This window comes from Folsomia candida, unplaced genomic scaffold, assembly GCF_002217175.1.
Source record: "Folsomia candida strain VU population unplaced genomic scaffold, ASM221717v1 Fcan01_Sc041, whole genome shotgun sequence".
Classification (NCBI taxonomy): domain Eukaryota; kingdom Metazoa; phylum Arthropoda; class Collembola; order Entomobryomorpha; family Isotomidae; genus Folsomia; species Folsomia candida.
In genome coordinates, this window is record NW_019091233.1 from 1,032,114 (window position 1) to 1,049,284 (window position 17,171).

The 17,171-nt window shown below is 37.5% G+C and overlaps 2 protein-coding genes across 4 annotated transcripts; one reads left to right on the forward strand and one right to left on the reverse strand.

Annotated features, from left to right (window-relative positions):
* The first annotated feature begins 713 nt into the window (after window positions 1–713).
* LOC118433087 lies at window positions 714–1,757 on the forward strand. 2 transcript variants are annotated; one of them, XM_035844680.1, is made up of 3 exons: window positions 714–761; window positions 839–1,358; window positions 1,440–1,757. In XM_035844680.1, exons 2-3 carry the CDS (start codon window positions 848–850, stop codon window positions 1,730–1,732), a joined length of 804 nt encoding a protein of 267 aa, XP_035700573.1. In that variant the 5' UTR covers window positions 714–761; window positions 839–847; the 3' UTR covers window positions 1,733–1,757. The 2 variants fall into 2 exon arrangements, with proteins under 2 accessions (XP_035700573.1, XP_035700572.1); XM_035844679.1 differs by having other exon boundaries at window positions 839–1,757.
* On the reverse strand, window positions 828–14,064 carry LOC118433086. Of its 2 annotated transcripts, XM_035844678.1 has the most exons (9): window positions 13,931–14,064; window positions 13,490–13,624; window positions 13,264–13,426; window positions 12,481–12,852; window positions 11,775–12,117; window positions 9,052–9,244; window positions 6,688–8,646; window positions 3,969–6,509; window positions 828–3,729 (listed from the first exon to the last, which is right to left on the reverse strand). In XM_035844678.1, the coding sequence occupies exons 2-6, from the start codon at window positions 13,619–13,621 to the stop codon at window positions 9,223–9,225; spliced, it is 1,032 nt and encodes a 343-aa protein (XP_035700571.1). In that variant the 5' UTR covers window positions 13,622–13,624; window positions 13,931–14,064; the 3' UTR covers window positions 828–3,729; window positions 3,969–6,509; window positions 6,688–8,646; window positions 9,052–9,222. The 2 variants fall into 2 exon arrangements, with proteins under 2 accessions (XP_035700571.1, XP_035700570.1); XM_035844677.1 differs by having other exon boundaries at window positions 6,688–9,244.
* Between the last annotated feature and the right edge of the window lie 3,107 nt (window positions 14,065–17,171).

Sequence of the window (17,171 nt, forward strand, 5' to 3'; positions counted from 1 at the left end):
AAATGTATCAACCATAGGGCGCGTTTTCCCCCCTTTGGATGCAAATATCTCTGCCAAACGTGCCCGTTCGAAGGTCGTATAGTTTGACCAGAATCGGAAAGCATGCGCTGGGAGACTTGCATTTCAAGTGAAATTGAATAGAAATTGGGTACACAAATTATTACGCAGTTTATTGAATTGATTGAATTACGGACGACCAAATTTTGTCCATACTTTTGCTATTCAGGTATTGCGTGGACGTGTCGCGCAATCACAATTTTATACCTGAGTGTCCAGTCCCAGCCTAGTTTACTATACAAAAAGCTATTACGTGGTGAAAGTTGGGTTAAAGTTGTGGTAACATTTTTGTTTTAGAAAAAATTTGGATGACGTCACATTTCCGACGGACGAGAAGAGCAGAAGCAATAAAAAGTTGATAAAGTGGCCCATAACAAAATCAGCCCTCCTCTCACTACTTTTTCTCTCCTTTCACTCAAATGAATCTCAAATTTCGGTCGACCCGTTCTCCAAACATGCGGATTTCTTGGAAAAAATGAGATTCTTAATTCGAGATGAAAAATGGAAGTTGCATTCTGTGTTTTAAATTCCGCCACTTGCTATATTTTATGAAAATTTTAAAATTTCCAGAATTTTTTTATTTTTACAGATTTAAAAAAAAAACAACAATTTTGAAATTCAAATTTTGTGGTATTTTGATTTTTAGTAAGTCAAGTAAGTCATCTAAAGGGTGGGCTTAAAGTTTCTGAAAAGAGTGAAATCAGGTGAGCTCGCCTCATAAAAATCAATATTATTCGGAAACCAGCAGAGTCATGTAAACAAAGTTTTTTTCCCCTTGTAGTCCAACAATATGAGGAGTCGAGAAGAGAAAAGGGTGCAGATTCAAACTCTATTGAGCGAGGGATATGGTGCCTCCCAAATTTCGAGGAAACTAGGAGTTGCTTACAATACGGTCAAACTGTGGGAAGGTCGCCGTACCGTGGTGGACAAAAAAAGGTCAGGCCGACCCACAGCATTCTCCCCTACTTCAAAATCGCAAATAACAAGAAATTTGAAAGAGAAAATTGGTGGATCCGTGAGGAAAACACTAAAGAAGCTGAACGAGTCGGCGAGGTATCAAAAGAAGGGGAAGAAAATAAGTCGTGCTGCGGTTCGAAATTACGCAAAAAAGCAAAAATGGGGCAAAACGGCTTACAAAAGACCTAAGAAACAGATTCTGACTCAAAAAAATATTCAGGACCGATTAAAATTCGGCGAAACAGTCAAGAGAACGGGATACTTGGGTGACGACAGACGGGCGCAGCAGAAACGCTCTCACATTCTTTTCACTGATGAAACCTGGCTGGAGGTGTCACCAACTGGTAACAGACAAAATCAAAGATACTATACAGCTGATCCGAAAAAAATCCCGAAAATATTGACCCCAAAACTTGGTCTAAAAGTTATGGTAGCTGGTGGCTTCTGTGCTCAAGGAGTTACAAAGCTGCATATGGTAAGTGGAGGTACCGTAAACGCTGCATACTACAAAGACAAGATCCTCCCACTTTACATTAAATCCATGAAGGACCCAACTTTATTCCCCCAACAACAGAAGGTCACCTTTCAGCAAGATGGAGCACCAGCACACACTGCAAAAGTGACCACCAAAGTTTTGGAGGCGCTCCTTTTGACAGTGTGGGGGAAAGGGGTGTGGCCCGGAAATTCATCAGATTTGAATCCTCTGGAGAATTTATGAATCATTGTTAAGGATTCTGCGTACAAACCGCCATATCCAACCAAAACCGCTGAGCTATTCAGAAGATTTCAACATGAGTGGGAAAGCATTCCGGTTACCGTTTTGGAAAATTTGGCACAGTCATTCAATTCACGCATTGAACAAATGTTGGAAGCTGGTGGCGGACACTCTAAATATTAGTTAATAATCATACAAAAAATTATAATATTCTATACACGCAATAAAAAGTTTTGACTACTTATGTTTTGAAGTTAATTTTTTCCAGAAACTTTAAGCCCACCCTTTAGAAGAAACATGTTTTTGAATTTTTTTATTCCCACAAAAACATAAAAAGTTATAGATCTTTTAAAACCCGAGGTTTTGGCTGGAAAACAGTTTAAAATTCGCGCCCAGCGCTCAAATTAGCGCATTATGAAAAATGCAAAAATACGGGTATGCTTATTTTTTGTGGTGAACAAAATAAAATTGGTCCCATGCGAATCGGAGTTTTACACGTGAAAGACTTGCATTGTAAGTTTGTTACTAAATAAAATCCCACGGTTTCCTACTAAAAAGTTTTTCCAAATGGGACAAAGTTTATAAAAACCTGAAAACTATGTATTGATAAATAAATAAATACATGTATACCCCTATACATTCATACACTACAAAAAATATTAGCAAAACAGCCGTGTCGATATGTGGCTACACCGTTTGGTGATAAATTCTCACCGTCAAGTGTAAAATTGCAACCGCATGGTGAAAAACTGTCACCGTCTGGTGACAGTTTTATCACCACGCGGTGACAAATAGTAACACCATGCCGGTGTAGCCACATATGCACCCCGCGCGGTGTAAAATTTACACCATATTTTTTGCAGTGTACTTACTACACATTAAACTTTTCATTACAAAAATTGACAACAAAATCTGCCAGATCTAGCAGAATTTTGTATTCGTTAGTTGCTTTCAAGTTATAATTTTCGAATTAAATTATTTTTTTCCCGTTCAAGTTAAATTTTCTTTTTTATCGTTGCTATTTAACAGCGAGTTTGTCATAAAATTTAAGCACTCTTGTCCCAATTTTTTTGAACGGAGAGTAAAAATAACTTATTTTAAGTTTTCTAAAGTATCAACTCCACAATGATTGATCAATTCGTAATAAGTTATGAATTTCTTGCCACAAAAGTAACACTCGTGTTTCACTGCATTGTGGCGTATTTTGTGCGAGGCGAAATTGATTTTCGCGTGGGTCTTGAACTCGCACTTGTGGCAGGAATAGATGAGCTCTTTGCTCACGGATTGTTTCGCTTCCACGTGACCCTTCAAGCAGGGTTCGCTACCCCGGGTTTTTGTCGGTTGGGGTTTTTGGGGTTTTTGTGGGTTTTTGGGGTATCAAATGTCCGGAAAAACCCTAATGCTTAATGGGGTTTTTGCGGGTTTTTGTGGGTTTTTCCTGGGTTTTTGTAAAATTTTGGGGCAGATTGAAACAAGATTCTTTAAACTACAACTTAAACCAATTCAAATTTAATTTTCGGATTCAGAATGAAATTCTGAGTATTTTTATGTGCGACTTGTATTTCCAAGTATCATTGCATATTCCTGGTTTTATTTCTGTTTTGCTTGTTAAACATGAACTTTTAACTTGATAATCAAACTCAATTAAAGTTCTGAAAATTCCTTGTTGATTTCGAATAATCAATTGGTTTTACTCTGATATGTAATTTTAGGAATTTTGCTTCAGCCCGCCCCAAAATCTACAAAAACCCACAAAAACCCCAAAAACCCCGGAAAAACCCCCGGGGTTGGGTTTTTCTAGAAAAACCCAGGGGATTTCCGAACCCTGCCTTCAAGTTTGATGAGTTTGAGAATCTCTTGTCACAAACCGGACAACGATTATTCTTTTGATTTTCATGCGAAACTCGGATGTGCCATTGTAGATTACCTTTTCTTAAGAAGGTCTTAGGACACTGGAGGCATTTCGACACGGCTCGGGAAGATTTGTCGAAATGCGTCATCTATAAAATGATTATACGAACTTAGAATTAGAAATCCGGTATTAAAATAATACCACGCGGTATTCATGTACATAAGTAATTCCGTGTAATAATATTTAGCTCCGCGTTAAAGTTTTACCGTATCGATGACCAATTTATAAGAGATATTTATGTAAATACATAGCAATTTAAATATCAAGCGGTAACAACTTTAGTACCGAGAAATCAATACCCGACTAAATATTTATGTATTTATTTACCTCGTGCTTTTGCATGGTTCCCTTATGGATTAACCGAAGCTCCTCCCACACGTGGCACACTTGTACGGCTTTTCCGTCGTTTGGGTGGAAATGTGCTGCTCATGTCCAGTTGTATTGAATTGGAAGGAGATTATGTTGAAAAGTCACAAAATTAATTGAAACAAACGACCTTTATGGCCGAGATGAACTAATATTCGCATTACTTAATGATTCTCCCTCGTACAAATAGGTCACACATTTAAAATAAAATTGACGAATATGAGGCGAAGAACATTTACAGAAATTGTTCGCGATAATGGCAGCAAATAAATGTCGTACTATTTAAAACACAGCGGTTGCTTCGGTTTGTGCCAAATTTCGTTTCTTACCGTGCTTTGGGTAAAATTACCTAGGAAATTATTACTGCTTACATATTTTCTAATCCTACATACTTCACTCGGTGGTTGGGATACTCTTCATCCACATGGAATTGAACTTTTACAGAAATCCGGAATTCTGAGAAACTATATGCGTCACTGTCAGTCTCAAAATCCCCCCAGCTGGATATGTATTAAAAAACGTAATCAATTTAAGTTGAAGAAATTTGAGACTGACAGTGACACGTATAGTTTCTCAGAATTCTCAATATCTGCAGTCTAAACAAAAATAACTAAAATTTGTCCAAGGTTGAGTAAAAAAGAGGATGACACAACCAGTTGAGTAAAATTTATCCTGCACCTGGGGAAATTTGACACAACCGTTGGATACATTTTCCACAACTTGGATGAACTTCACACATCCGTTGGGTAAATTTTACTCAACTCGTTGTGTCATCCTCTTTTTTACTCAATTTTTCTAAGAGTGTGTTCAACTCGGTGTTGATCGAGAATAGGTACATATCTCCTATATAAACATAAGCAATCACTATATAAATACATAGGTACGCCGTGAAAAAAGTACCACTCGCTTATTTAAACTGTAAAGTGAGTGAGGTCTCATGGTCTTCAGTAAGATGAGCCGGTATCCTCCGAAGGACACGCTGCACATATTTTTTAAAGAATTGGTAATCAATGGTGATTGACATTTCTGAGGCAAATTTTGCATAAAACAAACCAAATGTGACATGTAAACTTCCAAATCTGGAGTACTGCCACTGCCCGCAATTTTGCTTAAGGTACAAAGGTGCAAAAGTCACCCTGAGTTTTACTGACTGAGAAACAATTTGGGATTTGAGTTAGAAAGTTGTTGCTATCCAGTTTCACGTTTCTCAAAATTTTATTTACAAAAAGATGCACAGCGCGTCCTTAATGTCAAGCAATCGTGTACTTACCCATTTCTCGTTCTAAATGTCACTTTTTAAAATTTTAAAAATAATTTTTTTTTGAAGGAGAAACCACAAGAGAGAGTACAATGAAAGATGACGAAGAGGAGGGGTATTGTTTTAGTTTGGTGCCACTGCAGACCAAAAAAAGGTATCACCATACCCCAAAGTTTCGGGGTGAGGTGATACCTTTTTTTTTGTGTGGTCGGCAAGGAAAATTTAGGGTACCTTTTTTTTGGTCTGCAAGTGGATCTCCGATTTGGGTATGCAAGGAAAATTTAGGGTGGGAATGTATGGTATTAGTACATACAGTACATGTACGTGTATACATTATTCTAATAAGACCATGCAAGTGCGAATGCATTTTCATTTTAACAACTGCATAATGTGCATGACAAGCACTAAAATTTGAACTTTTCTACCTTTGACCGTCTATGCAGTAATCACAGGTCAAGGTGAAGGAGATTTATGAAACCGCAGGAAACACTGTCCAACAAGCTGATAACAATCAAAATGTTAAAAATAAAAAATACCACGTGCAGGACTTGAACCCACGAACCCACCTTGCCATTTAGACGACTGGGCTAGGATGGATACTGTGGGACCTGGGTAAATAACTCCACCAGACCTGCCCTCTTATTAAGGGGTAAAACAAAGCGAAATCCCTTTATGTGAATGTATTGTTCGTCTGTCCGAAATTCGACTGTGTTCTAAAGTTATTGTGGATTCGGACTTCGAATCTAGAAGAAGTCGAAATATTGCTTTTAATGGACAAACCCCAAATACGTCGGCATTTCCAACGGAAAATAAAATACTAAAATATGAATAGATTTTTTACATGTGCGCTCATATTTATTACAAATGTATCTCTAATAATATTTCTTACATACGTGGAACCACGCCCAATTATATTTTTTGTTTTAAGGATATGCCACTAATAAAAGTCGCAGTAGGTTTATTGTCTGCAAAAAATGAATCGTAATAGCAAATTTAGTGAAATTTATATAAATTATAGATGTGTATTGTAGGTGCTTAAAATTGTCCACCAATGGTCAAAACACTCCATTCCTTCCGATTGAGCGAAGCTCTTTGCGAACGGTGGCCATCAAGGCTTTGCCACTGGTTTTCCCAACGCCTTTGCTTATTGCCGTCATGACCTGTATAAATCCTGTTTTTGGGTGGTTTTTGTCGTTTGGCATATTCCTTCTTGATTAGTGCCCAAAACCGTTCAATTGGATGAGCTTGAGAGACAGTTGGAGCGTTGTCTTACACTCAAAATAAAGTGGTGTCAATTCAGCGCGGTGAAGTCACATATAGACACCGCGCGGTGTTAATACGGGCCATTAACACCGCGCGGTGTCTATATGTGACTTCACCGCGCTGGATTGACACCATTTTATTTTGAGTGTATTTTTCAACAAAGTCGAGTTTTTTGCTTCGAAGAGAGTCGGCAGAGGTGGGCAATATACATGTATATTAAATATACAAGTATATTATATACGTATATAACATACTTTTTGTATATTGTATATTAAAAAACTTGAAAAAAAGTATATTGTATATTGTATATTGGACAAAAAACTGTCCAGTAAATATACAATATACAATTAGGTATAAAATACATGGCGAATGAGGAATGACCAGAATGCATATTTTCAAGTTGTGCTGGGTTATATATTAAACGTCGAAATTATAAAATCTTTATATCCATTTGCGGGTGCTCTAAATAAATCAGGCTTCCTTGTTCCTTGTGTATATAGTTCAACACATCTACAGATGTAAAAAAAATACAAATAATTCTTAGCTAAAAATTCGCAAAAAACACTGAGTTTTGACTACAAAATGAAGAAGTGCTCCCATTTCCAAATCCATAAATTCATGGTCCTCAAACCTGTAATGATTCCGCTGTGAAAAAGGGAGCACTTTTTATTTTGAGACAATTTTTAAATTAGCGATTTTTTAATAGTGGTCCGAGTTTTGAACTAAAGTTATTTTTATTTAGTAGATGTGCTGAGTCTATATTAGGGTGACCAGACGTCCCGGTTTTTGTAAACCTGTCCCGGCGTCCCGAAAATGTCCCGTTTTTTAAAATCTTTTTAAATTCAAAAATTACATTATGTCACTTTTTTCGCCAAAATATTATATGAAAAAGTAGATTTTAGCTCATAAATACCAGCGACGTGCATCAAATATTTACTCCCATTCCTGCAGATTTCTCGCCAAGCATTGGATATTATTGACAAATTTTTCGCTTGTAAGCACTAGATATTGTGGACATTTTTTTTGCCTAAAATGTCCAGGTTTTAGTCAGGACAATTGTGGTTACCCTAATTCGTGTTACAAAAAAATGTTGAAGGAGCATGCCCCGAAAACCCATTTTTTAAGAAAGCCCGACGTCTACATTTTCATATTAACTAATTTTTTTACAATATTTTTCATTTTTTAACGTTTTTCAATTAAAATTTCTTAGGTGTAATTGCATCCCTAAGTGGTAATAGGTTTAATAGGTAATGTGCAACTTGTAGCAAAAAATTGCCTCTCCATTAATAGAAGAAACCCGGAAACCTTCCTGACTCCAAATATCCAAATGTAAATATCTAATGATAAGCGAAAATTCAATTTTGTGCTGGCGGCATTTACCAGCTGCCGCCTTAAAAAATGTTAAGGTTCAATGAAAAATTTTGAACTTACAACACTAAATTACACTTTGTATCTCATTGTCTGCAAAGTATATTGGAATTGTATATTGAATATACATGTATAGTATATTGAAACTAAAATAATGTATATTATATACGTATATTTGTATATTGTATATTTCAATTTTGTTGTATATTGTATATTGTATAGTATATTGAGACGAAAATTTGAGTATATTGGCAAAGTATATTCAATATACATTTTGATGTATATTGCCCACCTCTGAGAGTCGGTCACAATCTTGGCATAGTGGGATGTCGCTATGTTCGGCAAAAACAAAACATGCTTGTTTTTTATGAAGGGGATCAATCTCTTTATGACACACTCTTTCAGGTAGAGTTTAGAATTCAAAGTCTTGCAAATAATAAATGGTTTTGAAATTTCCCTCAATTGAGCCGATTTCCTCAAGAGCTAGCCATATCAGGTACTTTTTGGCAAACTTCTCCTTTGAATTTGTGCTTATCTTCCTGATAGCACAGGAGTAGTGCTTTTCACCATTAACACGTTCGGGATCCACAGTGCAGTACGTTTCGTCATCCATGACGATTAAGTTGGGGGTCCTTTGCTTCAGCATTTTTTCATAAATTTATCGACAGTTGGTCTTAGCTCCATGTTTTTGACTTTCGTTGTATTTTGGTACAGTTTGTGCTTTATGCGTCTTGAAGCCTAACTCCTACGCTGTAGACAGGGTAAGGAAAACCCCGGGGTTTTGCTGTTGAAAACCCATACATAGGGGTTTTACTTGGGTTTTGCGGGTAGTGGGGTAGTCGGGGTAGTAGGGGTAGTCGGGGTTTTTTGGGGTAAACTGAGTCAGTGTCTCATGTATTAAGGTTTGACAAAAATCTACTTTTTCAGCAATTGTGCAACAATTCTGCTTGTTAATTTATTTTAATAAATAATTAATTGGTAGAATTGATAGCAGTACCCTGTTATCACACTCTATTAAATTCGAAAACCCCGACTACCCCAACTACCCCTGGGTGTTGCTCATTTTTGATACCCCAAAACCCACCAATACCCGCAAAACCCCAAAACCCCAAAAACCCGGGGTAGCACACCCTGCCTGTAGTTTTCTGTACATACGATCTTGATAAGCCCACCATAGCTGCAACAGCACTATCCGAAGTGTTGGGGTTTTTGAGAAAAGCTTTCTCCACTCTCTTCACTACTTTCTTCGACCCCAGGAGGGCAGGTCGGCCAACTGATTTTTTGAAATCTGCATTTCCGCGTTCGTCGTATATGTCCAGTATTCGGTTAATTGAGTTTCGAGGCATTCCTGCATTTAGAAAAAAATGGCAAGTGTTTTTTCGATCCCTGAAACACACTTTTTTGTACCTTTGGCCAACACGTTTTGTGGCTTCCTCGGATTTTTTTGCTCTCAATTTAGAACGAATAGAGATAACCGATTTTGGTTTTCGAATCCATAAAGCCTATTAAATTCTGGATGAGACCTAATAGGTTTCAAAAATTGAACATGCCGCCTAAAAGCACTAAGCGAGCGTAGACAAGTGCGACTTTAGTGGCATATCCTTACTATAAAATAATTTTTACCGAATTGTTGAATTATTAAGCTACTATTAAGAAATTGTTAGCAAAAATGGGATTCGATTGTAATGATGGCTATTGCTACAACTCTGTTATCATTAATGGTACAGTGTTCCACACCAGTAACAAAGAAACCAACAAACGAATCAACTCAATAGTTAAAATTACAGAGGATGAATTGCTAAAAAGTAAACGTGGGCAACCTTGAATAGCTCTGAAACGGGTTAGAGTTACGATTCCTAATTTTGAGCATAGTTGCACGTGCCCCTTAGCCCGAAGTGTGCAAAAAGTCAGCTCTCTAGTTTCGAAACTCACCCTCCCACTGACCTCAGAGTAAGAGGGTGGCATAAAAATGATTTCCAAAGATGAATTTTCGAATGTTGTAGATAATCTAACAATGCGAAGGTGTCAGCGGCTACGCTCAGATCTTGATTGGACCAATTTTAATCTGTTCACCGCAAAAAATAAGCGGACCCGTATTTTGGCGTTTTTCATAATGGGGCCAATTTGAGCGCCTGGCGGCAATTTCAAATAAATTTCCAGTCAAAACATAGAGTATTCAAACGGGTTTTGTCATTTTCCAAAATTCAAAAGTTGGTCAAAATTTCAAATTTGCAAAAAAATTCGAAAACCTATTTTTGAAAAATACTAGAAGTAATTCTAAACACATGTTTTCTTATTTTTTAATTCGCGCCAAAATTCAAGAAGTTAGAGCCGTTTGAATACCCTATGTTTTGGCTGGAAATTTATTTGAAATTGCCGCCAGGCGCTCAAATTGGCCCCATTATGAAAAACGCCAAAATACGGGTCCACTTAGTTTTTGTGGTGAACAAATTAAAATTGGTCCGGTCAAGATCTGAGCTTAGCCGCTGACACCTTCGCATTGTAAGTTGTAGATAAATTAATACTCACAAAATGTAGCATATACTATTCCCCAGTATCTATAGTATTAAACACAGTTCGAATTTAGAAAAAAAATAAGAGGCTAGAGGTCCAGAGAGAAAGTTATAAAAGTTATAAAAGTTATAAAACCCCCCAGGAAATCCCCATCGTTTTGAAGCGCCAGTTTCTTTTAGAAAATAGCCATACCCATCATGGAATCGAAAAATTGAAGTGCAGAAGCAGTTAGTATTATACTAAGGCATATCTCCACCAACTGTTGAAACAAAAAACACGCACAAAATTTTAACCATTGTGGCGAAAAAAAATCATTATCATTTTTGATACTTGTTTCTCATTTTTTTCACAAAGCGATGTGGTATGCAAAGAGATTGAAAAATAAATGTGGACTTTTAGTTATTTTTGAAAGCTAGATGCATGCCACGAACATTGATACCACTCACATCAAATTCTGCGCATAACAAACGATTTGACAGAATTTTAAAAATAAATCACAACACAAAAATTATGCAGTTTTGGAAAACTTTTTTTCGGACGCAGGATTTTTTCTTCATATCTCAGGCGTTGTTGGAACTATCGAATTGAAATTTAAAACCAATAATATAGACTATGCTCAAATCTCTCAATCCTCAAAATTTCAAGTAGAAATTGTAAATAGAGGAAAAAATGATAAGGTTCATCCAGCGTTCACTTTTTAGCAATTCATCCTCTGTAGTCCGAATTTATACGTTATTCTTGATATTGTATCTATTAATGGACCCGATGGTATTCTCCTAGTTAAGCGTTTGAGTGTAATTGAATGTAAATTATCACCGACTTCATACAAAGTTCTTCTAACTGGACAATCGGTAAAGATAGTTTTAGCTAATTTGGTTGAAAATACGAAATATGTAGGTCAATATGATCAAGCCTCAAATATGGCAATAGTCACCGCGTTACCAAATTGTTCTGAATTAGAATAAAATTATAAGCATTAATTTAAAATGAATTTAAATGTGCCTTATTATTTAAACTGATGACCAAAAGCATACAGTGGAGGTATTTCCCATTCCTGACCTACAAGGCCAGTTAACGAACTTGATCACCGCCTTGACCGTTTATGTCGATTAGCGAAAACAGAAATCAAAAAAGTTGAAGCGCGAAAGTTAGAGCGCGCCCAGACGGACAGACGGACAGAGCCGATGCATAAAGGGGTTTTACAGGGTAATACAGGGTCATACAGGGTCGGTAACGTTTTTGTTACCATAGGGGCCATATTCATGATATTCTGAGAAAAGTGGTATTCAAGCCGGTAGAATTACGTCGTACTTCCGCCGGACGGAAAAAAATCGTCACAAAAGGTTTTGAGTTTGGTTTATTACCTTTTACTATTCTGGTTTCCGGAATCATCCGAACCAACCAAGTTTTCCAATACAGATTGGCTCGAGATTGATACGCAATTTTTAATAATAATTGGCATATCGGAGTCCACATCAACCTCTGTTCCAACCAGGAGAGGTTTGACGTCGATATCTTCGTTGATATCTTCACTGTCTTCTAAGAAGTCGTCGTCGTTGGAATCTTCTTGGTTTAAATTCAAGAAATCAATTTTATCCTCTTCTTGAGGACATACATCTTCAAGCGGATCGACTAATTCAGTATGGTCCGGTGAAGGCGGAGCGCTGTGGAATTCTAGGTGGTTTATCACCTGGAAAGTTTCCGAAACTGTGGATAAAAAATTAACGAGATATACATAAGTATTTATGAATTTTTTGTACGACCGGATTTAATTAATTACCAAAATTCTACAGTCTAACTAATTAGGGAACAATTATTACTGGCGGAAGTACTGCACAATTCTACCAAAAGTACCAATTATAGTTACAATGGGTCAACCCAAGGTAACAAATTGCCAAGTGCGTGTAGCATTTTTGTTAACACTGCAGTGACATTAGTACTAAGGCAGGATTTAGTCAATGTAGGTATGTATGTATGTCACCCTTCCGGAAACAAAGTAGTAAAATTGTATAGTACCTCCTCCTCGGGTGTAAAAAATAGTCATAAAATTATTTCTACTGTATTCATTACCTGACGAACGACCACGTTTTGTTCTGATCAACGTCATCAAACACATCTTTATGTTGTCAATCTCATTCTGCAACTTGGTCAATTTTTGCAGCGTTGATTGACACGAGGAACAACACAACGTCCAAGAGAAGAGGGCGAAGGACATCTCGTTTTTTGCGAGGTCTATAAAGATTTCCAGCTCGGGCGACGCTAGTGGTAGAACTTTCCCCTCCGTTAAACATATCGAGCATTTCGCAATTTCTTCAACAGTGCGAATTTTCCGAATCTGGTCAATTTGGTTGGGTGGGACAGCGTATTTTTCCACGTGAACGGTTGAAGAGATTAAATCTTGCAAAATGTTTCCAGTTCCTTTACTGACTTTCCTCTTTATACCTAAATAAGAATTATAAACAATGTAGATTAAATAACAATTTGACAAATTCTGGTATCAAAAATCGTGACCTATATGTATCGCGGAGAGCAAAATGTCATGTTTTAGTACACTGCAAAAATTGTGGTGTCGTGTAACCACGCGAATGTAAATTTGTTAGTCTTATTTTTGTCACTGTCTGGTTTCAGTTTATCACCGAGTGTCACTAAGTACTAGTGGTGACGAAGATCACAGAGTAGTTACAAATCAGCAGTTACAAGTCACACATGCTCACCGACCGGTGATGAAGTTACACCAGGTTTATAGACAATGTACCATTTGTTCTCTAGAAACTGAATATTGTCATTTTTTCAGGTAAGTAATAACCTCCTCCCCTCCCCCGCAGGTATTAAATTGGCTGTTGGATAACTCACTTGGAATACTTTCTAGCCCAGGAGGAACTCGAACTTGTGGAATTAGGACCGGCATCTCGTCTCTGTCCTGTTTCACCACTCCGTATGTGTCATTATTCGCCACAGCGTTCCTTTCCTCCAATAATTGGGCAACCAATTCCGCCGTTTGTTGCAAAACTGCAGCCTACATTGGGATAATCACAATATTTAATTCTTTACTGAAATTAATGAACTTTTGATTACCCACCTTGCTTAAATTTTCACGTCCCTGACCCGGTAAATAATTCCGTAGGACGTCAAATCCATCATTAATGCTGTGCATGCGGCGTCGTTCATTTAAATTGGCGACATTGCGTCGGATCGCTCTTTCCGTCTCCATCGTCTAGCATTGAAAATTATTACAGAATGGTAACAATATTTTGTTACGAAATATACATTTTATCTCGGGACGATAATAAATTTAAATTAGGTAACAGTCATTATCACCACATAATTGCTAAACATTGTAGTAACTCCACATGGTAATTAAACCTTACCAACTTATTACTTTAAGAAAATTCTCAATATTCGGGATTGGGAATTAATTATTTTTGAAAATTTAGAAACAGTTGATCAAGGAATTTTTCATTTGCAATTATCATCATGGTACAATAGTATTATGTGGCACAGAAATCGATCAATTACTCACCTTTTTGGAATAGTCAATCAATAAAATTAAATTTGTGTCGTAATATTTTTTAAAAAGTTGGAAAAATTAGTGAAACACAATTTGTATTTTTTTCTCAACCGACAACATCACATGTTCCTTCGCCACGAGTAATGGCATACTCGCTCGGTGACGGAAGAAGTGAAACATATGGGGAAAAATGGGGTGGGCCTCAGCCCCTAGCCCCGTGGGCCTCAGCCCTTAGCCCCACGAAGGCAGGCCTCAGCCCCTAGCCCCTAGCCCCGTGGGCCTCATCTCCTTGCCCCTAGCCCCGAGGGCCTCAGCCCCTAGCCCCTACAAGGCTGGCCTCAGCCCCTAGCCCCTACAAGGCTGGCCTCAGCCCCTATCCCTCAGCCCCTACTTCCGTGGGACTCATCCCCTAGCCCCTCGAAGGCTGGCCTCAGCCCCTACCCCCTAGCCACTTTTTCCCATTTTACCCCAATTATCTCACACCGTAAAAAACATTAATTTTGTAAGATGTTTTTAAGGTCGACTCAGCCCTGGCGTCGTTAGTTGATCAATCCGACTTTCCAGGGCAGACGCATTCTAATAAGTATAAGTGCATTTTGCTGCCACATAGTTAGAATTTGTGGAATCAAAACGTTCATTATCAATATTCGCACACATTTTGCATTAAAATCTCGGATTGGCCTATATATATTACATATCATGAATAGCTCAATGATATATATCTACAACACCGAACATTAATGCAGCACTAATTAAAGCTCTAAAGGTTCGAATATGATTAACTTCAAGTATTAAATAAGCACGACCCCAAGCAGAATAGCTGTCGACAGCAAGGAATGAATAATTTGCTGGCCAGACATTTGCACTACCACTTCGCGAACATTCGCTGCCTAACTGACCCTTCATCACCCACTTTTTATTTGCAGTATTTGCAGTGTTTTTCATTCATTCATTGCTTAGTGCAATTGTATCTTGGTTTATAATTTTTACGTTTATACTATAATAACAATAAACCCGTTTACGAATAAAAAGTTCCCAAAGCGGTGATTCAAATGTACTACTCAATAATGTATTTAAGCCTTGCTATCGCTCAAAAGCCTCTTTAAGATTTTTAGCACATGCTCTTGGAGGAACGAGAGACCTTGGTCATAAACCAAAACCAAACAAATAAACCATTACATTCTCACTATATTATACAATTTTGGATTATTGCATTTTATTATACCAAAGTATGAAGCTGCATACATCAATTTTAATGGTTAAATATTTATACAGAATGCTGAAAAAGTGAATTATTTAGTTACTCAGTTCAGGTCAGAAGGATTAATGACGTCGGCATAATTTAATTAATACAAAATTATCTCAGGTAAATTATTAGTACAACAAGGCAAAAATATAATTATGGATTTAATCAAAGGAAATTGTAAATCCAAGAAATAGAAGAATCTTACAAAAGATCTAATGTATAATTAATTGTATAAAATCTACATCACACAACAATACAAAAATTCACCAAAATTAATATTATTACTGTTCAAGGACTGTTTAATTACAATCATTATGCATAGAAAAATTTAAGCCGACAGGAAGAAAATATGAAAAAATTGGGTCAATTTCAGAAATTTAATACGAAATACCTAAAAATGAAGCCGATAAGCTAATTAGAACGAAATTATTTTTTATTAATGAACGCTGAGTATGCAGTGTTTGCAGCTTTGCTTAAGATTTTACACAATCTTAGACAGCAGATGTTGATTGTTCGCTGTGCACAGCAGATGTTGCTTTTTCGCAGTGAACAGCAGCATCATTTGCTGCTTTTTCTTGTGCCAATTTGTCAATGTACCGTTTGCACATTTTCTTGACTTTAGAATAAAAAAGGCAAGCCCAGCTTGGAACAATTAGAAGGAGAAGCAGTCCAATAGTTATGTAATGGTTAGGTCAGCAATTCTTTGCATATGACGTGGTCTTTTGCTGCCGCACCCACTTCTCTGGCACGAATACCAACGCCTACAATCGGTGCCCATGGTCCAAGCCTATATTTAAAAGCAAAACAGAGAAGAACGAAATAGCTCGAGAGGGTGCTAATCAGAGGTGTAATTAAAGGCAGCCAAGCGGGAATAGCATCATCATCCGTTTTTTGCTGTTGACTGGGTCGCCAATTGTGATCCAGAACATCCTCTGCAGTTAAGAATTTCATACCTTTGAAGTTCGCTTCCAAGGTAGGGACCCAGTTGTCGAGATCGCTGATTTGTACTGGGGCAGTGCGTTCTAGTGAGAATGGGACGAAAGGTCTTTTACATGATTTGGATTTGGCTGCCCACATTGTCTTCGTTCCTGACATCAATCGACATCCGCACCCTAGTGTAAGCTTTATAGCGCCAACGTCGACATCGTGCCTTATCTTGTCCCTTTTGTTTCGCAGACAACAGTCGTCCCAGATTTTGGGAGGTGAGACACAATTATGGCGTCATCTGCAGCCTCAACAATCGTCGTCCTTGTGCCCTCGTGACAAGTGATTGGACATGCTTTCTTGAGCTGTTTGATCATGTTACGTAAGTTATTAGTAAGTCTTTGAAACGAATTGTGCGAAATTTAATAGCTAAAATACCGCATCACCTCTGCGACTGATCCACCTTCAAGCATCAGTTTGAGGCAATAGAATTGAGGCACATCAGAGTTCGCCGCCTGGATAATCAAAAAACAAAATTTTGATCATTAAAAAATTGCAAAATCTAACAACTATCATAAATATTATAAAAATTCAAAGTTACGTTCCCACAGTAAATATATGCCGCATACCTGGAGAAATTAAAAAATAAAAAAATTACAAAAAAATTCTAAATTGCACAAATATCATATTATAAATAATTTTAACACAGCGGAGTATATGAGCATACCTTTGGAAGTTTACAAAGACCCGTCGTTTTTGGAGTGCAAGTCTCATAGTCCATACCTGAAACTGGATATATGGTTTCAGATGCGGAGTCCACCACAATGTATCCCGACCTGACTCCAATCTCGCAGGTATAGTTGTGGTGCTGGAAAGCGACCGGCTGTAACTCGTACAACTTGAAGGATGCACCTTTGGGTTTCATGTAGATAGAAAGTGCTACAACTCCTCCCTCGTCGTCCAGTCGGCATTGGGCTGAACTCATGCACTAGTACATCGAGAAGTCTTCTGGGTGAATGATCATTTCTTCGTCTGAGCTCGAATGTTGCAATTGTTGCTTAATTTGTTCCAATCTTCCCTTCA